Here is a 21,828-nt window from a genome sequence, read left to right on the forward strand (position 1 = left end):
GACCATTACATCTATTTTAACAAGGTCCCAAGTGATTCTGGTGCACACTAAAACATGAGAATCTCGCAGGGAAGTAACTAATGGTCACGGAATTTTGGGCGTGGTGACAGAGTGGGACTGAGGGGGTTGGGAGGAGGGTGGTGTATCACGGCCCCTGGCATGTGGTCCCCTGGGAGGCATCCTCTTTGCAGAGTGTAAGATCAGCCTCAAAGTATCAGGGAAGCTTAATTCTCCTCCCCATCCCCCTAGACCAGGAAGGGGCCCACGGCAGGGATGTCTAGTGATGGTGTCCAGAGCCCCCTCACTGCAGGGACAGGCAGGCTGGGAGGTGCGAGTCAAGGAAGGTCAGAAAAACACTCCAAGTCTTGAAAACACTGCTTTTTAAAAAAGCATTATTTTGGGTTATTTGGAAGTCAGTAGGGAAGGTATGTAGATTTGGGGACTCCACGCCCAGCACTAAAGGCACACATGTAGGATGGGAGGTGCCTTCTCCAAGAATCGCCACCCCCACCTGGAGTCGCAGCTGGGGCTCAGGACTGAGGCTCTGGATTGGGCAGCAGGGGAAGGAGAAAAGGCCAGGGGCAGGGGAGGGACACCTCCCTCCCGGATCCCCCAGCAACACTGAAGCTTGTCCGTGAAAACAGGTTCAGAAACGAGGCACGCACACCTGAAAAGGACATCTCCCACGACCCTCAGCTTGACCGACGCCAAACAAGCCCAGCTCCCCAGCCCTCTGGCCTGCATGGGTTGAAGGGACAGCAGCAGCCTGTTCTGGGGTATTGGGGGCAGAGTAAACCCCACAAACCCCTTCCCTCTCCAAGGTCTTTGAGGAAGGATGTGACTCTTCCCATTTGCTCCCTCCTAAGAAAGGGGTCCCCTATGGGACCCACAAGACTTTCCCAGCCCCTGAAACACTGTTGCCTCCACCTTGCCAAGCTGTTACCATCTCCCAGCCTCAGCCCATACCCCGTCCCTTCCAGGAAGCCTTCCCCAATAAACACAGCCTGCACATCCCTCCTCAAACCCTATACGCCCTCCCAGAACGTCCTGTTACAGCCTCTTTATGCTGGAAGATACTTTGCAAGTGAAGAGCCTTCCAGATGTCTGATCTAGTTGTCTCTGGTTTATAGATGCGGGAATGTCAGCTTTTTTCACTCATAGTAACGATATTGACATCGGCTAACACAGCAAGCACTCACTGTGGACTAGGTACTTGACATGCAAGAATTCACTTGAGTCTCACAAGGGAGCTCATTTTATAGATGAGGGAGCTGAGGCACAGAGAGGTAAAGTAACTTGGCCCAGGATTGCACAGCGAGTAAGCAGCAGGGCCTGGATCTGACACTGGAAGTTTCATTCCAGAGTCGCAATCTCATCTCTTTCCTTAGAGCTGGCTTATTATGGTTGCGTCTATGTATTCTTCAGTGCAGACATTTTACTTTATCCTTCCCTAGTGACACCCCTCCCCGTGCCTCCCCTTTCCCTGCCCTCCCCCAAATGGCTGAGCGCACAGTAGGTGCCTTAGAAATTGTTGTGCCAAGATAGGGCATGGGGACATTTCTGACACCAGGTGGCAGCATTGGCTAAAAGTTCTCTCCGAACTCCGGGTCTAGCGTTGTCAGTCAAGTAAAAAGTTAAACTTTTATTTCTGGTACAAATGATAAATACTTTGCATTAAAAATCTGGAATTCAAGTTTTCCTTATACTTCATGCTCCCTCCCCACCCCAGAAGCTTACAAAAATATTTCTGTTTAGAGGGGAAAGAGCTGGTGCCTGCTCTAGAGGCGAAGTCCCGTCTGGGGCAAGGCACGGTCGTGGGAGGGCTCCCCCTGCCCCACCGGCGGCCTTGGCCAGGGCGGAAATGAGAAGAATGTGCCATAATGTGGTACAGGGGCTGCGTCCCCAACAGCTCCCTCTTGGGGTTAAAGACCCCCTCATTGCTGGGGAGAAGGAAGGTGCAGAGGGGCCAGCTCCTTCCAGATGTGTGGGGGGAGGTGGGCATAACAGGCCTAGACTCCTTTTAGGGTCTAAACCTTGAAAGAGAAGAAGAACCACGGGCCATGGGCCACCACATTGCGGCTGCTTGAAAGTGAACACTTCAGGGGAGATGAAGGAGGGGCGGGGTGCCAGTTTGGAGAGCCCCTTTCTCCCTCTCTGCCCCCAAGGAAGGCACAGGGTGGCAGTGGGGGCTGCCTTCATGAGTGACCCCCTGCCAGGCCACACCCATTTCACAGTCGAGGGAGATGGGGCCAGAGCGGCCCCCAAGGGCTCGGGCCAGGGCAGTGGGAGGGGAGGAAATAAGGCCTCAGGAGGGGCCACCTCGAGTGGCTGGGGGAGGAGCGGTGAGCCAAGAACTGCCACCTCCAGGCCCGCCCCTTCTCCCCAGCCCAGCTAGGGGTCCTCGTCCCAGAGACACAGCTGCCTCTGGGGCACGTAGAAGTCAAAGCTGTAGCTCTTCTGGCAGCTGCGGATGCCGCACTTGTAGGGCGCAGGCCGGTCGCGGCTGTGGCAGTACTTGAGCATGCAGGGGTACCAGGCCAGGCTCAGGCTGTAGTGGCAGACACAGGGCTTCCCGCGGTCCGCGACCTGCCCGCAGCGAGGCAGCTCTGGTCGCTCCGAGGCCTTGGGCAGAGCCTCAAACACGGAGCTGTCCACACCTGGGGGAGAGAGGCGAGGATCAGAGAGGGAGGAGGAGAGCCATCCCCCCCTTGGCCTCCTCAGTCGTTCAACAGGCATTTATAGACACCTTCGTCCCCACGGCTGCCATGAGGACACAGGGCTAACACCTGGGTGCCAGGCTCCTCTCTAGGCTTGGGGAGAAACAGATTAAATAACAGTGACCCTCATCTGTGGAGTCTCAGCCGCAGACTCTACATGCAGTATCTCCTTCTATCACCTGGTGAGACACTGTCATCACGGTTTTAGTGATGCAAAAAGTGGCCCAGAGAGGTTTGATGACCTGGCTGAGGTTACACACAGTAAGAGTGGAGTCAGGACTGGAACCTAGGTCTGTCTGACTTTAAGGCCTCCGCTCAGCCACGCCGCCACCCGATGCTTTAAAAAAAATCACATGCTGGCGTGTGCTGAAATAGAAGCATGGGGAGATGGGGTAGGAAATCGAAGAAGCCTTCTTAAAAAAAAAGGTGGTATTAGAGTAGGGCCAGGCAGCATAGGGACAGCACAAACATGCCCACAGAGGGGGCGGTCGGGGTGGCCAGGGCTCCGGGTGGACTAGAAAGTGTGCAAATGAGGGGTGCTGGCAGGGACCTGGCTGGGGTGGCTCAGTGGCTGTGGGAAGGACCAGCCACTTTTGGGGGTCTGCTCATATCAAACCTGCACCTTGGTGTGGGGTGCAGGTCACTGGGGAGGCTGTGTGTGTGGAGGGCATGCCTGCAGCTCTGTCGGGCATTTCTAAATCCAGCCCTGCCCTGGGAGGGACAGGCGTTTCTCCAGTGCTCCGCTGGCTGGGCAGAAGGACCAGGGCCTGGGGTTGGAACGGTGACTTATCCCTGTCCCCTCTACACAGAGGCCCTGAGGGCAGTCCTGGGAAAGGCACCCAGAGATGGGCCAGCACTGAAGTCACAGAGGTCAGGAAGGCAAGGAGCACACAGAGCTGGGAGGATTCCTGAGGGTCCTGGGCAGAGAGGCTGGCAGCCGGCACCAGGGACGGTGTGAAGCTGATTGCTGAGAGGTGGCAGCAGAGGTGGGCAGTGGGGAATGGGTGCCTGTGTCCTGCTCCCATGACAGAAGGTCCCATCTCTGTGTCCTCACTAAGGGCAGGGGACAAGGGGAAGTGTCTAGGACTGTCCCTCCACAGGGCCTAGCAGAGTCTACGTGTCCCTGCCTGCAATGGGTCCCTTGCCTCAGGCCAACCCTTCTTTCCAAATAGCCGCACAGGCCCCACTTCCTCCAGGAAGCCTTCCCTGACCAATCGTAGCCTGGTTTAGGGTCCCTCCCCTGAATGCCCTGAGCTCTTCACTGTACTCTACCATGTTTCACTCTATGGACCTACCCCCCTGGAACTGGGTTGTCTACCTCTCTGATTCCCGTGGATACATCTCTGCAGGTGCTCAATAAATGCCTCCTGAATGAAAGAGCCACTCAACTATGACCCCCTCCCCTCGTCCCCTGCTCTGTGCTCTCTCCCCCTCCTCCTCCCTCTGCCCAGCAGCAACAGTGCCCAGCACCCGCTGACCTTGCTCCAGCCAGAACTGGACGTCCTCCTGGCGGGTGTAGATGGCATCCACGGCCTCGGCACACACATTGTGGAGATGGGGGCTCAGCAGGCCCCCCTGGCTGAAGTTGACGGCGATGTCCATGTGCAGCTGCTCCAGGCCCCGAACCTCCTCCGCCTGCCGTACTGCCCGTGGGTTTTTCTGTGTGCAAGACAGGAGCCGCTCCTACCCGGCCTCAGAGTGCTCCCTGCCCACCTGCCCCTGACCCCTGATCTTTCCAAGATCCAGGGAACAGAGTCTCTCTGGGAAGGGCAGGCAAAGGGGTGGGGGGAGGGCCCCAGGGCAGGCCCTGCTGGAGAGGGTGAGGGGCTTAGATGAGGCTGGGGAGAGGCCCAGGGTCTAGGAAGGGACTGGGAACAGGTCAGCAGCTTTAAGGGTTTTGAACACTATACTGAACACTTTCCATACATTATGTCATTGAATTCTCTCTATACCTATTTTCTCAATGAGAAAATTGAGGGTTTGAAGGCGAGGTCTTGTCCAATGTCAGCTGGCTACTCAGTGATGGAGATGTGGTGCCTGATCCGACTTTAAAGCCCAAGTCCCTAACTTCCATCCTAAATGAGGGGGAGCTGGGACCAGGGACTGGAGAAATCTGAGGGGCTGGGAGTCCAGTTAGAGATCTGGGGCTGTAGGGTCAGGTTTAGCCTGCAGCAAAATCAGAGGGTTCAGGACTCCTGGGCTAAGTGGGTGCCAGGGCTGAGGGCTAAGGTGGGCAGCGGCAACTGGTCTGTGAACAGGGTGAGGATGAGGAGCTGGGTGGGCCCAGGCTGGCTGCAGGGTCAGGGTTCCAGAGGGGTCAGGAGTGGGGCCAGGGCAGGCACTCACCTGCCGAAGCTTGGCCATGGCCTCACTGGGGATGATCTCATTGTGGTGCAGACGGGTGACAAAGCAGAGGGCCTGGAACTGACTCTGTCCCTTTTCCAGCTCCCCCAGGATCAGGGCCCGGAAGATCTTCACATCCTGAAGGAGAAGGGCAGGAGGATGGGAGACCAGCTGGAGGGAGCAGGGCCTCCCTGCCAGCGCCCAGTGCTCAGCCTGGACCCTGGACGCTGCCTGGCAATAGACACCTCCCTCCTGCTGGTCTAGGAATTTTTATCTTTTCTATTTAAATCCCTGCCTTAAAAGAACACACCCCAGGTGTTCCAAAGCCTCCTAGAAAAGTCAGTGATAAAATGGAGAATTTTTCAAGACAGAACTCTTTAGAAGTGGGAAGCTTCACCTTGAAGAAAACAGCGCCTCTTTCGGCAGCTTGTTTATTCATAGCTGACGATTCCCCTCGGTGGAGCCCCCTGATGTCACCTTCATGTGGTGTGGGGAGGGTCTGGGCCTCTACAACCACCTGACCACCACATGATGCCGGAGGGGCTGCATTCGCAAGTCTTCAAGTCTTTAAGTCCCTCTCTGACATTTGACTCAGTACGTTTGGGGAGAGGCCTCGAGATGCCACCGGTGTTTCTACAGCCAGGCCCCGGCTGCCCACCTCTGGCTGCCTGGGCTAGCGGGGGCAGGATGGGGTTAAGGGCAGGGGCGGCAGGCTGGCTGCAGCCTTTGCCGCCTTCCGGGGGCTGGATGGCTCAGTTTCCCCTTTCCCTCTCCACTTCCACTTCCCCTGTGGGGTTACTAATGGCAGTGCCTGAAGCCCAAGGGCTCCTTCCTGTTACTGACTCACCATGTGATGGGGGCATCCTGGGGGCAGAGGGAGAAGGGCCCAGGGTGGGATGGGGCCCCTTCCCAATCTGGGGGCTGGAACCCTGTGCTCCACGCACCTGCACTGCTCCCCACGGCCCCACACACCAGAAGTGCCCCCCACCTTCTCACCCATCTCTGCGCCTTGACTGACTCTGTTCCCAGGGTTAAGTTAGCATCTAAATCTGTCAAGAGCCCTCCCACCATGGAGGCACCCTGGCCTCAGTGACTGTGTCTGCTGGGGACCCCAAGGCTGCCCTGGCACTTGGAATATGTAGCATCGTGTCTCCATTCATCTATTGGTGCATGTGTCCCCGCACGCGCCCCCACTAAGAGAGCCCCCATTCTACTGTGCACCTGCTACAGTGGCAGTGCCTTGAGAACAGGGTCTGAGTGTCCCCCTTAGGGTCCAGAGACAGGCAGCGAGGGGTCCATGGCTCCACCGCAAAGCTGCAATGTATTAGCTGGTGCCCCAGGCTTTTCCCAACTTCTCTCCTTTGTAAAACAGGGCTGATTCCTCACTTCCCCTATAGGGCTGTGGTGAGGACTGGGTAAGTTATTTGGAAGAATGTTCACACAGAGCTCAGTAAGTGCCAGCTGCGATGACTGTTAGGTGACCAGCAACACATGAGTGCCTGTCATCTCACAAACCCCCATGCATTTCTGCAGTCCTTTAACTCTACAAGGAAGTTTCCATTACTTCCTTTTGCTGTAAATGATCTCTGGAATAATGTGGTGTGGGAGTGTATGGGGAGATTTTCCAGAAAGGGAAACTGAGGCCAAGCTAGTGAGAAAGGTTCACACTGGGTTCCTTATGATCCCAGAGACTAGTGAGGAAGGTGAATCGGAGCTCGTGTTAACTCTGCTTCCTCTCAAGAGGAAATCCCTTCTTGGGTCACGATGCTGGAATCTCCTTGTCCTGCCAGCCTGGACTATATGTTCTGTCACTCAAGCTGGCTGAGGGGAAACAGGAGGCTGGTCTGCTTGTAGCATATTCCATTCCGGGCTCAGTTCCTGCCAGGTGAGACTTGATACCAGACTTCCCCTGCTAGTGCTCGAGTCAGGCAATGTCCCTGGCAAGATCCCACAGGCAGAATTCAAAACCCACTTCCCTGGTATTTCAGCTCTGACTCTTTGGGGAGAACCGCTCTGGACAGTCACAGCATCTTCTGTGACACCAGGGGCACATGCAATACCCTGCAGTCTCAAGGCTGCTGAGGGGTCTCACTGCTTGGTGACATCACCTGCCTACCATTAGCAGGAGAAGATATCTGAACTTTTAAACCAGACCAGAGGGTGAAAGGAATCTGAGCTTTTTCCCTGCTTCTATTAACATATTAAATAACAATGACAATGACAACAACAAAATGCTGCCAAAATGGGGAACTGACTGGGGGCTGCAGAAAGGTACTGAGAATTTCTCATTGAGATAGATTTCCTCTGTATCTCCTATCTGTGTAGCACCAAGAGTTACTGAAGTTTATAACTAGAAGAGACAAATCATTGTTATCATGGGTCCGAAAGAATGTATGATCCTATTTAAGATCCTGACGACAACAGGAGGTAGGAACTATGATTGTTACTGAGATTGGATTGGGTAACTTGTTCAAGGTCGGGGACTAAGAGGAAACACAGCCGGGACTTTAACACAGGCAGTCTCACTCAAAGCCTGAGCTCTTGTAACCAGAATGCACAACTGTCTCCTAGATCAACTAGTCTAATTCCCTTGATATTCAGCTAAAGAAACTGCAACTCAGGAACAGACAGAATGTGGCCTGCCCGTGGCCCCCTGCTAGCCAGTGGCAGAGGCAGGATTAGAGCTTGGTTCCCCCTTCCAACCATGCCTGTCTGGTGGCAGTCTGCCTGTGAGTCCTCTATATACCTGCCCCGAGAATGTGGCGGCTCCGGCTCATGGTTCCTGTGACTAACAACCAGCATGACAGGGAAGATGAAGCAAGAATCCTTCCAACCCGCCTGCTTGCCTTGCCAAGAGCCTCTCTAATGCTCCAGTCCTTTTCGTCGCATTTCTCTAGAAAACCACATCCCACTTGCTGACCCCCGAGAGGGACCCCCAGTTTCTGGATCTAACTATTTGGTAACAGGGATCCATTGTCCTGACCGTGTTCCTCCAACTAACTTTCTACCCCATGCACCTCGGACTCGCTAGAAAGGTTCCAGGACCCCCTTTTCCTCCAACCTTCACAGGGCAGGGAACATCTATCTGGTCAGATGCTAAGTCCGATGGAAGCCTGGCTCCCAGCCTTCCTCCTTGCCCAGGAGTCCCTTGGGATAGTTCCCTGATGTGGCCTAGAGCCCAAAGCAGATGGCACAGCTGGGGAAGAACCCATGGCAGGGAGTGGAGGCAGCTTCTCGGGCTGAGACTCAGCTACGACTCCCAAATGGGAGGTCTCTATAAGGACAGGAGGTTTCCTTCTCCCCTGAGCGCCCAGGAACCTCCTGCCCACTAGGAGCAGACCACCAGAACCGGAGCATACAGCAACCAGAGGGCGTGGCAAGTGTGCCAGGGAGACAGTGTTTGCTAAAGCCCTTGTCTGCAGCTGTAAGTGAGCAGTAAGTAAGGAGTCGTCTCTAGGATAGCACAGCCATTAGGAACAAGGGCTCTGGAGCCAGTATGACCTGCATTCAGACCCTGGCCTTGCCACTACTGGCCACATAACCTTGGGGGAATTTACTTAACCTCTCTGCACCTTACTTTCCACATCTGCAAAGTGAGTTAAACAACAGTACCTACATTGAGGGACTGTTGTGAGGAAGAAATGAGTGAAAGGCCTCAGAACACAGTGGGCTGGACTCTCAGTTTCTCTCCTATTGCTACAATGCCTGGCCCTGTGTTTGCCTTGCTCCAACTGGAGTCTACTCCAGACCAAAGAGGCAGGAGCAAAGATTTTTCTCCTATAGATGCACCTGAGGCCCAGATAGGTCAGGTGACTCCTCTGGGGCTTGCAAGTAATCAGCCAATCAGTAGGAGAGCACTGACTGGCACTACTGGGAGGCAGGGCCTTCACAAGCACTGGGCTGGGCAGGGGGTTGGCCAAAGCCAAGACAAAGGCCCCTGTCTTCAAGGGGCTCACAGGGGAGGCTGACTTCTGACAACCAAAGTCAGCACACCACAATAGGGCCTTGAGCTGTCCTTTATGCTAAGTGCTACGGAGGCCAAGGATGGAAGAGGGAGCACTTATCCCTTAAGGATGCGGCTGGGGTGGAGTGAGGGAGAGAAGACCTCCCAGAGTGAGGGACATTTCAGCGGTCCTTGACAGTTAAAGGATAGAGGGCTTTCCAGCAAAGAGAGAGGCATTTACAGAAGACAGGGAGGCATGAGGGTTTCCTAAAGCCCCCATCCAATCCTCCCTCCATGGTACTGCCATCTGATGATCTTATCCCCTTCAAGGGCTCTCTTTGTCCTCATCATAAAGTGTACCCCAAGAGCCTGGCACGCCAGGCCCCTGCCTACAGCAACTCTTGCACTCTTCATGCATTGAACTGAAGAGCCTGCAGTTCCTGAAATGAGAGATGCCATGTCTCCCCTTGTGCCTTTCCATGAGCCAAATCCTCTGCTGGGATACCTTGTGCCCATCCATCTACCATCCTTCAGGGCTCGGTTCCCATGTACCCGTCCTCTGGCTGTCCTCCCCAACCCTCCCACAGAGTTGGCCAGTCCCGGCCACACCCTCTAGAGCAGTAGTCCCCAACCTTTTTGGGACCAGGGACTGGTTTCATGGAAGACAATTTTTCCATGGCCGGGGGTTGGGGGGTTGGGGTGTCATGGGCAGGGGGGAGGGGTGTTGTGCAGAGCTCAGGGGGTGATGCGCAGCCTGTTTCCTAATAGGCTGGGGACTGGGGACCGCAGCTGTAGAGCACGAATCACACTGTGTTCACAATGATCTCTACTTGTCTTTCCTTCTGGACTTGAGTCTTTGAGGCTGGGATAGTGTCTTTGCAGTGTATCCCTGCCCCGCTCCATCCTAGCAGGTGCCCAATAAATGTCTGATAATGAATAAACAGAGGAAGAGTGAACTAATGAGAGCATGGAAGGGTTTTTCTGGGAAAAGTGATAGGAATGTAGCAGGAGAGGGACATAGGGGAGGGCAGTGAGTGGCTGAACGAAAGGCTGGCAAAGAGGGCCAGGACATGGCAGGACTCAGGGTCTGCATGCCCAGGCTAAGGAGTCTGAGCTTCATCTTGCACATCACTGGAAGTCATCAGTGGGTTGGAGCCTGGGAGTGACATGACAGATCTGTGGCTTAGAGCTGAATCAAACTCTGCTTGAGGCTGTGCCCAGGCAAGTGTGCCTCGGATCTAAATGCCCAGGCAGGGGCCCCTGTCCTCACTGGGCAACTTCTGTCCAGGCAACGCATTTTCCAGGCCCTCGTGACCTGCCCCTGGCTCATTCGTGCAGTAGCCCCAGGGTCTGGCACACAGCTGGGGCTCCAGGGCCTCCATCAGCCCCCTCGCCTCCAACGAGAAGACAGCTCTTTCTTCTCCGCCTTGCCTGCAGCTGGGCTCCGGCAGGCTGGCAGGCCTAGAGCTGCTGTTTTGGCTTCTAGAAGGTTTAGAGGATCATCTAGTTCATGGCCCAGTGAGGTTTCAGGAGGGGAAGTGACCTTCACAGGTCACACAGCAGCAGAGCCAGGACCAGAAGCCCAGACCTCCTGACTCTGGGTCCAGTGGTCTTCGTGCCCTCCCAAGACCCCCTCTCTGCCCTTGTTCAGATATTCAGATCCCTGCAGGTCTTTTGGGACCTGCTGTGTCTTCCAGAGCGAAGGCTGCTTGGGCCCAGCGGCACTGGGGCTCCAGGTGAAGGCGCTGAGAGAGGCAGACAGCTCTGGACCAGGCCGGAGGAAGGAGCCCGGGGATGGCGAAGCTGTCACCCCAGCCCTGCTTGGTGGCATCCACACATAGGTAACACTGGACAAGCCTCGCCTCAGTGCTGTCACCCGGGTGCTGGATGACTCCCAGCGAGGCCACTCGGAACCGGTGCACACACACTCGCTCTTGCCTCCCGTTCTCAGCCCCCCTCTGCCCTCTGTCACACAGACTTGCTGGGGGTCCAACAATCTCTCCCTCCCACAGTCTCTCAGGTTCCCCTTCTCTCGAGACAGGTACTCACCAGAGCTCACTTCCTCCCTCCTCACCCACCTCACCCCTTCCCCAGGTCACCTCACAAAGCTGTCTCCTCCCCCACCCCTCACACTCCCTCCCTCAGTTTCCCACCCCGGCAGCTCACACCCCGTCTCACGCACACCCCTCCACTCTCCTCACGCGCTGCCTACGGAGTCTCCGCACCCACACTGCTTCGCACACATGCACTCACACATGCACATGAGTGCTCATACAACACGCACACACATGCACGCTCTCGCCACATGGCCTCACCTCAGCTGCAGCCTGTGCCGTCTCCTCGCACCCTCTCTGGCCCTGCAGCCCCTCCAACCCCACTGCCTTCCCCAGTGCCAGCTCCCAGCTTGCCCCGCTCTCGAGGTGCCTTTCCTCAGCCCCTCTGCAGAAGCCTTGGGGACAGGGGTGAGGAGGGGAGGTTCTCTGGTCTCAGACCCTGCAGCCAGCCCAGCCTCCCCCCTGCCCCAGCTGGGAAATGGGCAACGAAGCAGCCCCTTCCCTCCACACCCTCTCCCTGCCCACTACGCTGCAAGGCTGGTCACAGCCCGGGTCGAATCCATCCTTCCAGGCCCTCGTGAAGCACTTGTCCCCCCAGCCCCCAGCTCCTGGACAGCTGGCGTTCTCTCCTGGGAGTTTCCTCTGCCATCTTGGTCTCTTTCCCATCACACCAGAGCGCGTGATTCCGGGGCCCAGACCGAGCCAATCTAAATATTTATTCCTCTGCTCCTGGCTGGGGCTGCTTTATGGCTGGAGAAGGGGCCAGCTTCACTGGGCTGGGGAGCGGGAGAGGGAGGGGTTGGCCTGGACAGCCAGCCAGAAAGCAGTGCCGTCCTAACCCTACGGCAGAACCAGAGCAACCCGGCTGCTCTGCCCAGGCTCCTGGAGCAGGAATGGGGTGGGTGGATTCAACCCACAGCCAGGCCAGCCACGTCCCCAGGCCGCCCCCATTAGGAGATGCCTGCATACCCTCAGGGCGAGGCCCTGGACAGAGGCTTCTTGTCATGGGGCATTAGTGCAACCACTAGTCGGGAGCAGTGCCCCCTGCCCCCAGCCCTCTCCCAGAGCCTCCGGTGCTCTGTCAGCCAAATCCCAAAGGTCACCACTGTCCCGACTGCCCCAGGAACAAAGTGAGGCTTTATGTGGATCAACTGCACCCCACTGTCCCGCTGACTCAGGGCTCCTAAGACAGGGCTCCGCGCTTCCTCCTCGCCCGGAATTCCCAGACCAGACGCCTCCCTTGCTCCCTGTTCTTTCTCTGAATCCCCAGTGGCAGCCACTCAAACGCTTGCCAACTTAGAGGATGTCAGCTCCTAATGATGCTCTGGTCCCTCGAGCAGAAAAAAGCAGCTGGAACAATATGCTTAACCGCAGGAGGCAGGAGAGCCGGGGTGGAGGGGCCGATGGGGCCTGCCCGGCACTGGCATTTCACTTCTCACATGCCTCCCTGGCCTCTGCTCTGCGAAGGGCCTCTTAGTCACTTCTCACACCAAGCCTCGGGCTTCACACTATTGTCCCTGTTGTTCAGGCAAGGAGCCTGGGGCTCAGAGACGTTAAGTGACTTGCCAAGTTGCATAGCTGGTAAATGGCAGAAAAATGAACACAATGAGTGCTCAGCATATCTGTGAGATATTTTCTTAAATGGTCCCCCTCACCCCACTCCCCCAGAGGCCACACAGGGGAGGGAGGAGTCTGGAACTTCATCTACCTGCAGTTATGAGCTGGGGATAAGGGGCCCAGCCCCAGTCTATATGCAGGAGGGTCTCTCTGTAGATTTGTTCCTCTGCACCAAAGGGTTTTTTCAGCTTCCTTCTCCTTCCCTTCCCCTCCCCAGGGTTCTTCAGCCTTCTGGAAGGAGCCCACTCACAGTGCCATGGAAGCACAGGCAGGCAGTCAGGACATAGTGGAAGGATCCCTGAGTCCTAATCCTAAATCTTGTCAAAATCACTCCAGAGCTCTGGGTCTCAGTTTGCATGTCTGCAAAATGGGGCAACCTCTGCCTCATGATGTGCACAGCAGTGAGGATCAAATGACACCACATGTGTGACTCGAGTGACTGTTCAATGGGTGATCTCTGGACACTGGTGCAGTCCTCACCTCAAGGCTGGGCCCTCTGGGTGACAGGAGTCTGTCCTGAGTTTACCCACTGCCACCTCTCCGTGCCTTGGGAAGCCTGGCAGGGAAGAACTCCACCTCCACCTCTCCCCACCCACTTTCCAGCAGGCCACTCAATTGTCCCTGGGCCTGGGATCTTTTGCTAGGATGCCACATGGACACAGCATTGAGGGCTGGGAGATGCTGGCCAAGCTCTGGGGAGCACGTTTGAACCCTCAGGTGGACCTGCTCACCCCTGATCCAAGGAGGAATTCCTGAGACTGGTGTCAGACCCGAGGGCCCCAAGCACAAGAGCCTGGTCATTCTGATGTCTCTGAGGAAATGCTCTAAGCTGCAGAGAGGTCTGAGCCTCCCCTGAGAGCATCTCTACTGCCCTCTGTTCCCCAGGAAGACTCGCTGTGCATCACATGCCTCCGCGCCAAATCTTAGGGAACCTAACATGGACAGGGTAGGGGGAGAGTGCGCTCTAAAAGCTTCTCCGTCCCACATCTGCGTGATGTGATATCCCCTTGGGATAACAGCCTCAGGCAGCAACGTGGCCATTTGCACATTCCGTATCTTCACTGATGCAGCTCAAGGCTCTCGGTGCTACTCCCGCAACCCCAGACCAGGGAGTCTGGCACTCCGGACTGTTCCTTCCTCTGGTGCCCACTCACCCATCGGTGCCTAGGACAGGGCTTGTGTCTCCACCCTTCCCGGGTCCTTGTCCCTTGGGGTGACCCTGAGCTGACCATGGCTCCCTGCTCACAGGCTCCAGCCGTGGGCCCTCGTGGTCTCCTCCCTCCACGCTTTTGGCGTCTGTCTCCTCCTTTCCCCTAGAGACATACCCACCACCCGATGCAGTCACACATGACTTTCTGCATATCTTCCAGCCCCACCCTCCCCATCCGGTCAGCACTAAGCCAGGCTGCCTGGAACATGACTCATCCCCTCCCCAGCTTTTGGACACTCAGACTGGGGGACAGAGGCAAAACAGAGCTTGGACAGGGACACCAACTTGGGGAAGGGGGACCGAGAGGGCTGTCACATTGCCAGGTTAGAGACTAGGGATGGTGACACGAACTGTTACTAGACATGCCCAGTGATTATGTCCATACAGGTCTAATTATGCATATACGACTTGGAATATAAAGAAGAGTATTGCCTATTGAAGGCACATGCAATTAGGCCTGAAGTTTATATGCTGCTCAAAACACGCTGGGGTTACAGTGGGTAGAGTGATGGGTTTCAGACAGGTGACTGAGTTTGGGCCCTACTTTCATTGAACAAACTAACCTGGCTCCTCCTCCAGGCTCCCTCCCCTTCCCCGGAACAGCTGCAGCAGTGGTTTCCGAACTTTGTTGCACATTGGAATCACCTGGGGGGCTTTAAATAATGCTGCTGTCCGACCCCCACCCTCAGACATTCTGATTTAATTGGTATGTTGTGTGGCTCAGGCATGGGGCTGTTTCAAAGCTCCCAAGTGATTCTGATGTGCAGTGAAGCTTTGGAGCGCTCAGCCTGAGGGACATCGGCCTTAGGGCAGGCTGGCAGTAATGCACAGTAAGCATTTGATAGCTTCAAGCTACTCATGGAGTCTGTTAGCCTCACCTGGGCACCAGGCTGTGTGTCCTACCATGGGCTGATGACTGTGGCTGCTTCCGGTCCAGGGTGGCTGTGTGGGGGAGGGTCAGACTGTGCTGGAACCCTGCCTGGGGTAGCAAGGGGTGGGAGGGGCCGGGGAGAGGGCGCTGGGTCTGGGGTGGGGGGATCAGCGAGACAGAGGGCTTTGCTCCATCCAGCACAGGGGGATTCACTGCTGCCCTGGGTAGGGTGTCAGGACAAGGATGGCTGCTCCTGCTCTGAGAGGCTGGCCGGCAAATTTGGAGCTTCAAGGAGAAGGTTGCAAAGAGGAACTCAAGGCCCCTCCAGGCTCAGTGCTGACTGTTCTGTGTGACCTTGGGTCCATCATTCAAGCTCTTTGAGTTCAGATTTAGCAGGAGGATCCTTGCTGCAATGCTAACGTGAGCCACAATTATCAAAGCCAATCGCTTCTATTTCTCAAGCACTTAACACAGTATCAGAACACAGACCGAGCATTTCCTATGCATTGCCCTGTTTGATTCTCCCAATAACCATGGGACATGTACAATTATTATCCCCATTTCACAGATGAAGAAATGGAGGCTTGGAGAGACCAAATTGCTTGCCCAGGGTTAACCAGCTAATAAGTAGTAAACCAGGTCTGTCTCATGCAGTCTGGACTGTCTCTCCCTGAGGGTGGTCAAATAGCAAACATCACTCTTCCCAAGTGGATTAGGGACTTTTCTCCAACCAACCCAAATGGGTTTGGTACAGAAAACACAAAAAACACAACTTGCAAGCCATTTTTCTTACAGGAAAAATCATTACTCCTGGAAAGAACTTTCTTGTGGAAATCTGCCACAGATTTTGAGGCATGAGGCCTTGAGAACTACTAAGTGGGCAACGAGAGAGGTGACCCACCCCAGAAGGATTCGAGCACAAAAGCTGCTTTGGCCAACGCAGACAGTGTACTGGGTGTGGGTAAAGGCCGTTTCTCCCCACCCCTGCATTCCCACCCCGTGTCCCCGGCCAACTAAGAAACCTAGAGTTGAGGGGACTTCAGAGAGCTGATTCCTTTTCTTTGCCTTCCACTCCCAACTCCCTCCCTTACTGATGAAATTGGAGATGCCAGGGGTGGGTGTGAAATGCCAGCTTCTGGGTCAGAGGCTAACCTGAAAAGCAGACTTTGGAAACCTGGGTGGAGGTTTGAACCACTGTGGGGATTTCAAAGGAGCTCCCTGCAATCAGCTCCAAGTGCATTCTCTAACTGGGCAGTCAGACAGTCCCCATACCCTCAGCCCCATCCCCAGCACCCACCCCCACTGCCAGCAGCCACCTGGGCACTCCCTCTGAGAGGGAGCCTTCAGGTCAGGGCAATAAAAAACTTCCAGCTGTAGCTAAAGGCTATAAAACTCAGCCCTGCCCCGTTGCCTCTTTCACTGTCCTGGCCACAGCCTTGGCTGCTAGGGAGGTCCCAGGAATGGGGAAGTCTGTCCAGGGCTCAGTGCAGCCGCAGGAGCAAGGCCAGTGGGCAGGAGGGTGGGAGACTCACAGCCTGGCCTGGGGCAAACTTCAAGGACAAAGCGCTGGCATGGATGACTAGATCCCTGGCATGGGTGATTAGATCCCCGACTCCCGAAAGATCCAGCCCCTAATTTAGATTTTTCAGGAACAGAACACACTTGGTAAAATTCCTCTGAAGTTTAGGTGGGGAGGCAGGGGGTGTTCTGGCCCTGTCAGCTTCCCTCTCTCCACACACAAACTTATCTGCTCCCACCTGCATCTGAGAACCTAGCCTAGGCCTGTGGAGTAAGGGTGGGCCACAAAGCCTTCCCCTCTGTGAAGGTTCACCCCCTCACCCCCGACTGGTCCACACAAGTCCTATTTCAATGACAACTTGGTGGCCCTAGGACAGATCAGCAGTCAAGCCTCACCCCCTGCCCCACTGTCCACTGGATCTCCCACCACCCCTGCTATCTATGGCCATCTCTCTGGGTCCCTAGCTGACCCCTGAGACTCTGTGACCTCTCCTCTCAAGCTCCCAGTCTCTAAGACCGAGGAGAGAGAGGCAGCTCGGGCCACTGTCCCCAGCCCCACGGGCCCTGGGCTTCCCCAGCTAGCTAACCTGCCTCACCTCCGCACTCCCCCAGAGACACAGCCTCACAGGGCCTCTCTTTACTAGGAGAGGGGCTGGGAGCAGGACATAGGAGACTCCCTTTGAATACCTAAAACTCACCCACCCTCTTCCTCGGGGTTTCCTGCTGCTTGGTCACTGTTAGTCACTCACCATCCTTCCAGGCTCATTTCCTGAGAAACCCCCATACCTCCACTCTCCCCCGCCCCCTTGGGGGCCAGGCCCACCTCCTGGTTCTACCCACAACAAACACACACAGAGTAGAGACTGATCTCTGACCCCTGACCCCCAATCCGGGCCAAAAGGGGTGGGGAGTGTTGGCTAGCTTCCCTGCCAGGCGTGGTAAAGGGTGGCACCTCTCCTAGAGGGAGGGGGCTTCACCTAGAGTCTCTCCCCAGGGACCTCCGCCGCAGGCATCCCAGCCTTCCAGACCAAAGAGGAGAGAGAGCTTCTCTGGGGCCTGGGAAGAACCAGGGACAGTCAGCTCTGCCCAGGAAAGTGAGACAGAGGGAGAGGTGATTCAGGGGCTCCAAGATGCCAGGGCTGCGAGGCCTCACTGCCCTGGGCGGAGGTGAGAAAACGAGGCCCACAGAAGGAAACGGACTTGCTGTAGACCACACAGCAACACAGTAAGAACCCAGGACCTCTGATATCCAGCCCGGAACGTTTCCCGCTAGAGCACAGGGAAATGACTCCAAGAAGGGCGCTGGGGCTGTTAACTGCAATTCTTCTGAAGGAGGGCAGTGCCTGGGGGGCTCTGGGAGCGCTGGCAGAGGACGTGGGGGAAGGAGGTGGTCAGGGCGTGAGAAGGTGCTGGGGCATCTAGAGCAGGGACGAAAGGCTGGAGCGGGGATTGGAGGGGGCAGCAGAGCAGTTCGTTGGGGAGAATGAAGGGGCCAGGTCTGGGCACTGGGGAGTGGGACAAAGAGACGTAGAGGCAGACGATCACGGCGTGACCTTGGGTAAGTGTCGTCCCACTCCCGGGCTCAGGCTCGCAGGTCCCACCCCGGCGAGCGAGGGTGCCTCACCTTCTTGAAGTCGGCGGTGAAGGAGACCAGGGTGCCGTCGGGCTTGCGCAGCTCGAGGCTGATGCTGTCGGCGTCGCTGTCCGCCTGCAGGCTCTCCTCGGTCACCTGGCCGTCGGGCAGCCGGACGCGGACCCGCAGCTCGGCCGGCGCGCCGGTCCCCGCGCCCACGCCGCGCGGCGCCCCCAGCAGCGGCACGAGCAGCAGCAGCAACAGCAGCGCGGGGCGCGCCGTGGGGACCCCGCGGCGGCCGGGCGGGCGCATTCCCGGGGACCGCCGCCGCCGCCCTCCGCGGCCCCGGCGCGCCGCGTGGGGGCGGGGAGAGGCGCTGGCAAACTTCGCCCGAAGTTGGGGGCTAGTTCGGGGCGCCCGGGCGCCGCTCCGCCGGGGGGCTCAGCCGCGGGGCCGACCGCGACGTGGCGCGGACGCACGTGGGCTGCGCTCGGCCGCGCGCCCCGGCGGCTCCGAGGCCCAGACCGCGCTGCCCCGGCCCGCCCACCGGCCCAGCGCCGCGGCTCCCGCGGCCCCCGACTCCGGCGCTCCGCCACTCTGTTTGGCACTTTTCATTCAATCCCGCCCCCCGTCACTTCCTTCAGAAAACAGAAACCACCAGGACCTGCCTTAAAGAGACCGCGCACCTCTCGGCCCTTAAAGGGCCCGCTGCGGCTCCCCGCGCTCCCGCGGCCGGGCAGGGGCGGGGAGAGGGCGCAGCGGCGTTGCGGGCAACGGCGATCGCGTCTCGCCTCCCTCCCGCAGCCACCCGGGCCGCGCCCGGAGTTTGCTCTCCAGGCAAATCCCGTCCTCCCAGCAGGGGCGGGACGGGTGACTCTTCCCCGCCCCCCTCTTTTGGCTTGTTCCTGTGCCACGTGGATGAAATAATCGGGCTTGGAGTTTTAGGGGTTTTGTTCGGTCTTCTGGTTTCTCTGACACAGCGAATTGCTCGAAACCTCGTGCAAAATCAGACCTCACCTCGCACTCCGCCTGCGTCCTGCTCCGTCGGGAGAGGAGAGCGGGGTTCTTGCCCGAGTTGGACACCGTCAGGTGCGAGATCGTGATGAGTCAGGCCACCCATCTGGACGCGGCCCTCACAGCTCTCAGATTTGTGAGCCGCTGTGTGGCTTTCCGTCCTTCTCCCTCCTGGCACCATTCCTTCTCCAGTGACAGACTGAGCAAATCCGGGGAAGGCTGGGTTCCAGGCCGCTCGGGAGAACTCCCAGAGACTGGGAACGCTGGCGCTTCTCCATCAGGGGCTCTCCCACCCGCCACAAGAAAATATGCCTGCCTTGCCATGCACCCCAGCAACGAACTGGATGAAGACCAGGAGATCTGGATTCCTGCCTCCTTTGATTAGATGTGCAATTTAGGCACATTTGAAAAATTCTTTGGGGAGTCAGTGTCCCCCTGTGTCTAGTGGCAGTTGCTGAGCTCTACACTGTCCTGCCAGTCCCAGGCAAGAGAAAGGCCCAGGAGGATGCTCAGAACCTATTGCTCCCTGATGTCCTTTTTCACTTCTGTTTGAGCTCTTGATTACAGATGGGTGAAAACTCTCTTCTGCTCTGCAGTCTCCTTCCCTTCTAGGACTTTGCCAGTACAGGGCCCTGTGAACTGCAGGATCTGGCTAGAATCTGCCTCTTACTACCTACCTACCCAGGGCCCAATCCTACTACACTCTGCTGCCTAAATTTAGGGCAGAAAGGGATTTAAGAGATTATCTAACTCAGGGTTTTCCAAATTTGCCTTGCCTAAAGAATCTGGATGCTTGTTTAAAAACACAGATTCCTGGGTCCCTAAATCTATGGAATTAGACTCTCTAGGGAAAAGAACTGAGAATTAGCATTTTTAACAAGGGGCCACTCCGTGCTTGATATAAGGGGTTGATAGTAGATACTTGTCAGAGGCTTAAGCATAGAGGATCTAAAACAAACAGCACCTTTCCTAGGGAACCACCTGGCCCCTAAGGAGTTTATCTTCACATTAGGAAGATAAAGCAGGCTGTTAGAGAGTAATTGGATTAGCACAAAGATTGCTCCCCTAGGGACTCCCACCCTTAGCTGACAGCACTGAAGATTAGAGATGCCCAGGGTCCCCAAACTGGCCTTCTGCCTGATCAGATACTAGATCTCAATACAGCCTTAAAGCTAGGTCTTCCCACATGAGTCAGCCCACACAGTCATTAAGGGCCTCACCCACATTTCCTAACTTCCCCTGTTTCAGGTCCTGTCCCCATCCATCACCAGCGCTGCCCTCAGCCATGTCCCCAGTCCCCTCCCCTTTCCTCTCCAACAGGAGTCCAGAAGTAGGCAAAGAAGCCCTGGGTGTCTGATTTCTTTTTTAGGTCCTGGAGGCTATCTTTGTCTCTATTCAAATTTTGGGTTTCGAAACAAGGATGGAAGACTTCATCTATTTCCCCCACCTCTTCCCCATAATCAACTTCCTTCTCTACTTTAACCACAGATCAAGCCAGATTTTTCTTCTAAAATGATGGGGAATTTGAAACCTCTGTCCCTCTTCCTTCCTGTTGATTTAACCTGACCAAGTCTTCGAGCTCCAGGACAAAACTCAGGTTTCCCAGGACTTTCTCATAGCTCTATTCTACACTGCTCTGTCTTGCCTCTGGACTCCAACAATAACAATTATTATTCTAGCAGCTACCACTCATTGCATTTTTATTATGTCCAGGTTCTGTGCCAAGTATTTTACATGGATCATCTTATTTAATTCTCATGGCAACCCTCCAAAGTAGATTCTATTCTTAGCCTCTTTTCACTGACTAGGAAACCAAAGGTTGGAGAGGTTAGGTAACATACACAAGGTCACAAAAGTAGTAGAGCCAGCAGAGACTCAAACACAAGCTGGCCTGCCTGACCACAAAGCCCTTGCTTTTAACCACAGTGGCATCTGCCTGTCTATAGCCTTTGCTTTCTTCCAGTCCCATTAGGGCCTGCAGCCCGTGCTATCTTCTGTTATCTAACGGTTTCGGTTTCTTGGGTGACAATCTTGTATCCCCAGTGAGACTGTCAGTTAGTTCAAACAGGCCAGCCCCGTGCTGCGAACAGAGAGCACTTCCCTTAAACCATCCAGGCATAGAAGCATCCATTCATCTTAAACGTAAAGGCCTTCCGAGGAAGAGCTCTAACAAGCCTAATTGCCCTGACTACAACCAAACAGCCCTCATTGTCAGAAAGTTCTTTATGTCTAATCTCAAGCCCTCTGCCACACCATAAACCAATTTCCTTTCCTTTCCTCATCCCTAGCCCTTGGGAAGCCGTTGCCAGCAGTGGTTCAGAGCAAGAGCAGCAGGGTCTCAGTCCTGGAGCTTGGCCCCCGAATGAGCTGTGTGATGCAGTGAGCCTGTTTCTTCATCTGTAAAATGGGCTCATAAATGCTTCCCTCACTGTTTTGTTTTGAAAATTAAATGAAATACTATGCATAAAACACTTTACAAAGTGTTTGGCATATAGTACAGGCCTAATAAACAGTAGTTATTATTATTTATCATTGTTTATGCTTTCACATCGTATTAAACAGTAAATCCCTGTTTGATCGCACAAGCTCCACCCAACACACATACATGCGCACACACATACACGTACTCTTTCAGAAACATTTTTTTGTCTTTAGCCTCTTTAGATCTTTTAGTTTTATGCTGCTTGAGACCTCCAAAACTGGGAAATGCACCACAAAGCCTGGGGAGGCCCCTCCCCTTTTCTTTTTTGTCTGAGTGTGCCTCAGTTTGGCAGGAAGAAAAATGCCATGCCATCTCCCAGTCTGTGCCCAAGAAAACAGGTGCTGACAGGACCCTGTAGAAGGTAGAAAGAGAACCTGAACCAATGACCTCTATTTGGAGATGGGGAGAGTGCCACAGGGAGATTGTCTTTGCACCAGTGGAAAGATTTTTCTTCCCAGTTCTTTTTGTGGGTGGCTGTTTGGTTTG

The 21,828-nt window shown here is 55.6% G+C and overlaps 1 protein-coding gene and 1 long non-coding RNA gene across 2 annotated transcripts; one reads left to right on the forward strand and one right to left on the reverse strand.

The window, feature by feature from the left end:
* Nucleotides 1-1,622: 1,622 nt before the first annotated feature.
* On the reverse strand, nt 1,623-18,684 carry OAF (out at first homolog). The gene is made up of 4 exons (XM_045556266.1): nt 17,898-18,684; nt 5,064-5,198; nt 4,196-4,376; nt 1,623-2,657 (listed from the first exon to the last, which is right to left on the reverse strand). Exons 1-4 carry the CDS (start codon nt 18,156-18,158, stop codon nt 2,392-2,394), a joined length of 843 nt encoding a protein of 280 aa, XP_045412222.1. The 5' UTR covers nt 18,159-18,684; the 3' UTR covers nt 1,623-2,391.
* On the forward strand, nt 17,169-21,385 carry LOC123641461. The gene is made up of 2 exons (XR_006736299.1): nt 17,169-17,498; nt 18,827-21,385. It is a non-coding gene; the product is annotated as an uncharacterized LOC123641461 (long non-coding RNA).
* The last annotated feature ends 443 nt before the right edge of the window (nt 21,386-21,828 follow it).

This window comes from Lemur catta, chromosome 7 (assembly GCF_020740605.2).
Source record: "Lemur catta isolate mLemCat1 chromosome 7, mLemCat1.pri, whole genome shotgun sequence".
NCBI lineage: Eukaryota > Metazoa > Chordata > Mammalia > Primates > Lemuridae > Lemur > Lemur catta.

Bases quoted from the DNA above. Each gene is read 5' to 3' on its own strand.
- OAF (XM_045556266.1), bottom strand. From the start codon at position 18,158: ATGCGCCCGCCCGGCCGCCGCGGGGTCCCCACGGCGCGCCCCGCGCTG. The intron at 5,199-17,897 runs GTGAGGCACCCT...CTTCTCCTTCAG, and splicing joins TCACCGCCGACTTCAAGAAG to GATGTGAAGATCTTCCGGGC. The intron at 2,658-4,195 runs GTCAGCGGGTGC...TCTCTCCCCCAG, and splicing joins CCAGTTCTGGCTGGAGCAAG to GTGTGGACAGCTCCGTGTTT.